General features: G+C 41.3%; 1 protein-coding gene across 1 annotated transcript; it reads right to left on the bottom strand.

The window, feature by feature from the left end:
* Window positions 1-6,875: 6,875 nt before the first annotated feature.
* Window positions 6,876-7,466, bottom strand: LOC138025307 (uncharacterized). The gene has a single exon (XM_068872541.1). It carries the CDS (start codon window positions 7,464-7,466, stop codon window positions 6,876-6,878), a length of 591 nt encoding a protein of 196 aa, XP_068728642.1.
* Window positions 7,467-8,785: the final 1,319 nt, after the last annotated feature.

Below are 8,785 nucleotides of genomic sequence, written 5' to 3'. Positions count from 1 at the left end.
CTTGTTGACGATAACTAGTGCCATTTCTTATTGTTGCCAGGCCTTCTCCCGGTCGTCGACAGCAAGGCTTGCGCAGTGGTGAGAGCCAACCCATCCCTCTACCTATCGACAATTCCTGATTTACTCTAAATTGACTCTTATCGTGAGTAGGCCATTTACGAGTTCATGGCTATCTGCTCTTCAAAGCAAGTCTAAGTACGAAGTTTTTGTGATAGTAGTTAGTTCTAGTTTACATATGAATGATAACTAATTCTAGATATGAAATGCTCAAGTGCACTTGTTTATCGCGGACGTGACTTTAAGAAAAGTAAAAATGATTGCTGTTTTAGAATATTCTGAACTTAATTAGTTGATTGTATTAGGACCTTTTTTCTTTATAAAAAGGAAAGCGAGATTTTGTATGTAAAATGCTGTTGGCGTGCACCTGCCTTACTCTGAATACTGGGTGATTGAAAACAAAGTCTTCCAAGTTCAATATCATTGTCGTATTTATATCATGACCAAACTTCCAGCAATCGACGCATTCCTTTGTGCGAAATGACGAGAACTATTTTGTTTCGTAAAAAAGGTTGCTGTTATTCATCGTGGTGAAGTACAATAATAATAAAGTATTCTCGTTTGTCTCACTATGTGATCACCTGTGATTGTAGATCGCGACCTTTCGACTGCATACTGCTAGTCTTCATCAGGCGATGACCAACCAATCACAGCGGAGCATCCTGCTTAAAAGGTGACCAGGGCGCGACGAAAGTGCTGTCCAATAGCACAGGGCTAGTGGAATGACTTGTCGGGCTAGCGTTTTCTTATCGTAGCTTGCCCGATGGGCAAGCACCATTGGTTCCTCTTTTGTGATGATAAATTGAGCTTTTATACAAAAAGTGTGTAGCAGAAAGCTCCTGAGAAAAAATGATAATGTTATGTGGCCAAATTATCGTAGCGTGATAACGTTTTGCACCGTAAATAACATCATGACTTTTTCTGCTTTCAAAAGCGACCGAAGTATATTTTATAAACAATTTAATTTCGGGCTAGCTCCTCAGACCTTCGGGCTAGTAACCTCAAGTAACAGCTTGCCCGAAGGGCAACCTCATCTTTTCATTTTCGTCTCACCCTGGGTGACGCGTAACCAGTCGACGTCATCGCCTGATGAAGACTAGCAGTATGCGGTCGAAACGCCGCGATCTACATCACAAGTGACCACATCGTGAGACAAACGAGAATACTTTATTACTATTTTGTTTGTTTATGACGGATTAGACGGAATTTTTTTCGCCGATACGTTGGAGAGCACATCCGATGGAATGAAAAGAGGCAAACCAGCCAGAAAGAACAGAAAGATACAATTGATCTAAAGGCCAAAACGATTGCACGGTTCACCTCATAGAATCGCGAACTCTTTAGTGAGGTGTGATAACATTTTGAATTCTTATGAAATTTGCAACCAATGCGTTTGCATTGAAGAATCCAAATCTGTTCCTGGCCGTTTCTTTAACTTTCGCCTTTGCGAAGCTGAAGTTCTCCCGGGTTTTCAAAATTAGAGATCACAATTCGACCGTTACTTTGAGGCAAAAATCCAAATTTGAAGAAAATTGCCGTATACGGTAATCTAGACTACCACATTGCTAACTGCCAGAGGATTATTTCTTTAATTTGTCAATATGTTTTTTTTCGAATGCCGCTGTAAATGTGTATTATTACCCGCTACCAAACCTCAAGAGATTACCAAACCTCAAGAGAAAGCTAACTATTTTAAGATCAAGCACAAGACTTACCCACTATTCAGTCATGATTCCATGTATACTAACTGGTGTTGGTGAATAATCGGTACCATCATCAGTCAGTTGATCCGGTTAGGGATTAAGTGGATAAAAACACGTTCCAGCAAAGTGGGTGTTCAGGGTTCAAATCCTCTCTTAGGATGCTACTTATACTTTTTTTTTCTTTTTGTCTGCTACCACAAGTCCTGAGACAGAATAATCCAAATTGATGATAACAGTCAATCCAGAGGAAATTAGGAATGTCGATAATCGTCAGAGCACTCGCCTCCCACCAATGTGACCCGGGTTCGATTCCCAGTCTACGGCGTCATATGTGGGTTGAGTTTGTTGGTTGTCTACCCCGGCTGTTCTGAGAGATTTTTGTCCGGGTACTCCGGTTTTCCTCTCTTCACAAAAACCGTTGTTTTAGCTGATATGAACTTAATTAATTTGATTTCTATGAATAGTGTGCCCCGGCGCAAGGAGACTTGACAGTGAAACAGGCGCGACGTCCACACATCTCTGAGTCAGTTGCCGTGAAATCTTCGCATGACGCTTCAGTTCACTACGATAAGAGACACTTACATTCGTGGCTAAAAAGGACAAAGTATGAAGATCTTGATTCTTGCACCTGGACTATCAGTGCCCCATGATCCAATAGCGAAATAGCAGTTCCCCGTGATCTGATGACAACAAAGAGAGCAGCAAGCTTTTCATCGTCTCTCCTGTCTTTAAGTGCTTGCAATATGTCTCGTGCGAGCGGCACGCAAAGCAAGACGCGAGTCCCTTTTGCGACCTCACCACGTGACATCCCGCATCGCTGCCCGAAATTGCAGGCGAAGAGCAAGACACTGGAGTCGTTGCAACCCATAAGGTTTTTCCCACTATTTCTGCTTTTTCACATTCCGACCAGATATATAAGTTGATAACAAAGGTGCATCTGTCACACCCCCGAATTCACCCTAATAATAATAATAATAATAATAATAATAATAATAATAATAATAATGATAATAATAATAATAATAATATTATTATTATTATTATTATTATTATTATTATTATTATTATTATTATTATTAAATAATGTGAGAGCTGACCTAAGCAGAGTGGAGTCACTCTTAAGAGGGAAAACAGTTAAAGAACACCACAGGTGGCGACTAGAACAAAAGTATAAGCTTGCAAAGAACCTCACCCTCATCCTCAGAAGGTGTGAAGCACGATACTCTCACGGAAATAATATAATAAGTTATATACAAGAATATATAAGTTATATACAAGAACTTCGAACCAACTAGATTCGCTAATACAGACTGTGAGAATATTCAGCAGCAACATTGGGATGAAATTTGGAATTGAGAAGTGCGCAGTACTGATAATAAAGAGAGGCAAGATGACACAATCAAAGGGCATCACACTACCTGATGACACAAACATAAGATCGTTAAAAGAAGGTGAAGGGTACAAGTACTTAGGAGTACTGGAAGCTGATGTAATGTTACTCAGACAGATGAAAGAAAAGACCAAGAAAGAATATCTACGGCGCGTCAGGAAAGTTTCACAGACCAAATTAAATGGGGGAAATTTGATCCAGGCAATAAATACGTGGGCAGTGTAATTCATTAGATATGCTGGGGGGATAATCGAATGGACGAAACAAGAGTTAAAGGAACTAGACCGCAGAACAAGCAAATTACTAACAATGAACGGAGGCCTGCACCCAAGAGACTGTGTTGCAAGAATCTACGTCCCAAGGAAGCACGGTGGTAGAGGACTCATATCAGTAGAGGACTGTATAAACCAAGCAAGGGTATCATTGGAAACATATGTCCAATCGAGTGAAGAAGAACTGTTGAAAGCAGTTAGGACAGAGGTTACTGGAAGTCAGGAAACGGCAACCAGTTTTAAAGTAAGAAGAAGGGCTGAAAACACCCAAGAATGGAAAGAAAAGCCACTACATGGACAATTTGTAAGAGAGACTGAAGACCAGAGTAATGAGGAAACATGGAGCTGGCTGAAGCAATGAAGTCTTAAGAGAGACACAGAAGCACTAATAACTGCTGCACAAGATCAAGCATTACGGACAAATTATATTAAAGCAACCATTGACAAATCCCAGATAGATGCTAAATGAAGAATGTGCAAAGACAAAAATGAAACTGTAAGTCACATCGTCAGCGGTTGTTCAACATTGGCACAGAAAGAATACAAGAAAAGACATGATAATGTGGCCAGGGCAATTCACTGGGATCTGTCGGGAAAATGAGGGTTCCACCGGAATGATAAATGGAACAATCACGTCCCTGAGAGCGTACTGGAAAATGAGAACTACAAACTCCCTTGGGACTTCAGCATACGGACAGACCATAACATCGAGGCTAGGAGGCCAGATCTAGTGCTTGTTGACAAAAGCAAGAAAAGCTGTCATATAATAGACGTGGCAATTCCAGAAGACAGTGGAGCAAAAGAAAAGGAGGCCGAGAAGGTTGAAAAGTATCAAAATCTGGTCAGAGAATTGAGGAGGATGTGGGAAGTGAAAACCAAAGTCGTACCAATTGTATTGGGGGCTTTAGGAACAGTGCCATTGCGACTGAAGGGCAACTTAAAGGGCATAAGAGTAGTACCTTAATCCAGAAGTCTGCATTGCTGGGGTTAGCAAGGATACTAAGAAAAGTATTGGAAATGTAAAGGAAAGGGAAAAGAAACATTTTGGTGTTCATTGGCAACTTGCTGTTGCCCTACACCAGCTGTTAAAAACTTAAGCTGAGCATTATGACGAAATAATAATGATAATGATAATGATAATGATAATGATAATGATAATGATAATAATAATAATAATAATAATTATAAGGGAAAAAGAAGGAACAACAAGAAACGAGAAGAGGCGAGAAGACTGAATAAGCAATTTGATTTGGACCCAGGGAGAGTTTGCTCTTACCTCAAAAAGATCATAGAGACCCAGGACGGCATTGATAAGCCAAAATATGACCACGGGCTGCAGGATGAAGGACAGAATGAGCGGTTATTTAATGACGTTGAGGAGGCGACGAGGTTCTGGAAAAGCTTGTGGGAAACACAAGGGACAGGGCATACCTTGGCATTATGGCGAGATGAGATCAGGAGTGCTATACGTGATAGTGTCCCTGAGATGATGGAAGAGGACTTTGAGTTAAGTGTTGATCAAGCTGCAAGAGTGATTTCAAAGAAGCTCAATTGGAGTGCGCCAGGGCCGGATCGACTTGTGAAGTTCTGGTGGAAAAGAGCGAGTTCTGTTCACGTGGAGGTTACCAAATCCTTCCAAACGATAGTGAATGGAGATCAAGAAATACCACTATGGACCACTGAGGGGAAAAAAAACGCTTATTTCCAAACCGGGGGAATTCTCAAGCGAGAACCAGAGGCCCATTACATGCTTAAATTCGATCTATAAGCGGCTTACATCTTGCCTTATTAAACCAGTGGACCAACATTTGGATAAGTATGGGCTTATGCAAGGGGAGCAGCGTGGAGCAAGAGAGGGTTGTAGTGGAACAATGGACAATCTGCTTATCGATGGCATGGTCTGTCAAGATTGTCAGAGAGGGCGGCGAAACTTAAGCATGGCATGGGTGGATATTAGGAAGGCCTATGACTCAGTGGATCATAGTTGGCTGCAAGAGATGTTTGTTTTACATCGCTTCCCTAGGTGGACTGAAAGTGTCATATCGAGGCTCAGTGCAAAGTGGAACACCAGGATAAACGTAAAGAAAAAGCATGGAGTGGAGATATCGGAACGTATCAGGTTCAACAAAGGGCTCCCACAGGGGGACGCATTATGCCCTCGTTAATTTACTTTATGTCTGAACCTGGTAGCATGGAAACTGCGAGCAAGTGAACGATATCGTCTCTCCAAGCCCATCAGTGCCAAGATCACCAACTTATTGTATATTGATGATCTAAAAAGTGTATGCGGCATCGGAAGGGATGCTCAAGAGGGTGATGGTGGAAGTAAGAAATGCGATGGGAGATATTGGGTTACACTGGAATGAGAGGAAGTGCGCGACAGTACATGTGAAGCGAGGGCAGCTTGAGGACTCAGGGGAAATGAGGATGGGAGAAGCTAGTCAGATAAACAGTTTGAAGGACGCAGTTCAATATAAATTTCTAGGAGTATTAGAGAACATTCGACAAGAAGACAACCTAGTTTTGGAGAATGCTTAGAAAGCGTACTTAAAGAGGCTGTCGGTCAATCCCCTTATCAGATTACAACAAGATCTTGGCAACTAACCAGTTCGCATTGCCGGCTATGACGTATTTCATGTGGACACAAGTCTGGCCGATTGCCGAACTCCAACGACTTGACCGAGAGAGCAGAAAGTGTATGGTGGAGAATGGAGCGAAACACCCGCTGGGGTCGACAGAGCTGTTGTACCTGCCTAGGAGACTGGGAGGAAAAGGTCTTAAGTCGGAGGAAGCGGAATATAAAGCAACTAAGATTAGCAGTGACAAACCTGTACGGCAGTTTGAGGAGAAAGCAGTCCGAACTGGGAGACGATCGTTGATAAAGGATGCGCAGAACATTGCTTCCGAACTTGACTTGCAGCTGGTAACTCAGTAGGCAGAAAGAAAGAAGGCAAAGAGATAGAAAAGAAGAAGATTGGAGTGTGGACAAAGAAGGTGCTGGTGAAAGAGCACCAAGGGAGAACAGAAGAACAGAAATGGTACTGGTGAAAAAGTGTTGACGGGCCTGCGCGACTCCTGCCGTTCGCAAGTGATTCTAAAATCTGTGCCTTCAAAGTTTGGCTCTGACTAAAATGTCTTTTAACGACTTTCCTTTGCGATATGATAGTATGGGTGGCTCCTTGAATACTTCTCTAAGGTGGGTTGGTTTTGAATAAGGTGCCATTTCCCCATTAATATATTCTTGAGGTTAGGTAAAGCCGGGTGGTATTGTGTAACAAAAGGCAATATTTTCTTTGTGTGCTGTTGTCTTTGTTTTCAAGTGACCTCTCCCTATCCGTGAAGTTAACTTCAGATAGGAATTTTTCTGAAAATTATTTGGGTATCCTCTATTCTTTAGGCGTGTTTTGAAATTCTGCATGTTAATATTAAACGTCACGACTGACGAATTTGTTCTTAGGAGGCGTAGCGCTTCTCCTTTATGAATCCTTTCTTAACGCCTGGTGGATGACACGAATAAAAATCCGTGTATTGAAAGGTCTCTGTCCGTTTGTAATGTGTTTGCACATCAAGGGTTGATTCTCTTTTGAATCTCTCGCCTTTGTACACTTTTGTGTCTAAGAATGTAATTTCTGAGTCTGATATTTCAGCCGTAAATTTGATTGTATCGTGGTAGTTGTTTGCCCTTTGCACAAATTTTTCTATATTGTCTTCGGTTGTGTGCCACACACAGAAGACATCGTCAATGTATCTCTTCCAAACTAGCGGTTTAATTTTGCTCTTGCTGATAATGCCTTTTTCTATTTTTGCCATGAAAACATTAGCGAAAGCCACGGCCATTTTGGTTCCCATTGCCGTTCCGTGGGTTTGCAAATAATGTCGCCCATTGAATTGGAACGAGTTCTCTTTAAGTATCAGGCAGAGCATTTGCCTCAAGAACTTAGTAGGGATTGGTAAATGATTTTGATAGAAGTCTTCGTACGCTTTGCATACAGTAGTGATCCCTTCTTCTTGAGGAATATTTGTGTATAAGCTAGTTACGTCCATTGACGCAAGGATTGCGTTCTTTGGCAGATTCGTTCTCTCGATGAAGTTTATAAAGTCTGTTGAATCTTTAAGATAAGATTCTTGTTGTTGTGCTATCGGCTGTATGAGGCGGTCAACGAAGCTTGAAATTCTTTCTGTAGGGACGTCACACCCAGATATTATAGGTCTACCTACTAGTGTAGGTTTGTGAATCTTTGTTAGTGTATAGAATTCTGGAATTCTCGGCGGGTTGGTGTTTGGGAAAGCCACTTCGCAGTCAATTAGTCAATGTGGCTTTCCGTGAGCATACACTTTATTATTTTTTTTATTTTATCGGCTGTTTCGTCAGCCATCGTTTAATCAAAGGGCCTGTAGTTGTCAAGATCGTTCAACATAACTTGCACTTCTGTTATTTTTTCTTTTTTGCTCATTATTACGGTTGTGGTTCCTTTGTCGGCTTTCTTCACAATGATAGTTTTGTCACGTAATAGGTTCTTCAATGCACGCCTTTCACCGGGTGATAGGTTATCCTTCGGCCTCTTTATAGGAATGTTTGCTAGTTCAAATTTTACCTCTTCTAGGAAGGTTTCTAAGGCCACTGATTGTTGGACCGGTGGTTCCCACGTTGATTTAACGTAGAATGGGTGTTGTTTGTTTTCTTTCCCGTGAAAGATGTGTTGGAGGCGCATTCGTCTTGCGAAAAGGTTAAAATCTCTTGAAAGGTTGCGCCTTATAAAGTCTTCATTTGTCACGGGTGTTGGAATAAACTTTAGACCCCTTGATAACAAGGCTATCTGTTCATGTGTAAATTGTTTATCTTATATGTTCTTGATAAGCTGTTTGCGTGACTCAGTTGCTTTTTGAAAGCGCCTTTTATCTATCTGCCTTTGGCTTTGTTTCCTGTTGTGATTCTTTAACGGGGTATTTGGGTTGGTGTGACCATTATTTCTCGTTTCTTAGGAGGCAGAGAATGCACACATATAAGATCTAACTTCTTTATTGTTTGCTTGTGCCCTCAGATTTACAAGAAGCTTGTCGAACTCGTTAATATTAGATTTCAATTATACGGATAGATTGTTAACATAAATCTGTTTTTAGAAATTTGAATATGTAGCCACTGGTTTTACATTCTTTTAGGTTCTCTTTTTCGTGTTTTGCTTGTTCTAGTTTTCTGAGCTTTGATGTAAGCCTTTCCACGCGCCTGTGGTGAAATTTCACCAGCGCTCCCACAAAATCATGTTCCGCTCTCTTCCTAATCGAACTTACATCCGACTTAAAATCTTCATCAGGCATGATGTTGCCTTTACATTGTATCTTAGGCTTTTTGGGCATGTGCCCTT

Source organism: Montipora capricornis, chromosome 12 (assembly GCF_036669925.1).
Source record: "Montipora capricornis isolate CH-2021 chromosome 12, ASM3666992v2, whole genome shotgun sequence".
NCBI lineage: Eukaryota > Metazoa > Cnidaria > Anthozoa > Scleractinia > Acroporidae > Montipora > Montipora capricornis.
The sequence above is the reverse complement of the archived record's forward strand: the minus strand, read 5'-3'. Positions and strand labels throughout refer to the sequence as shown.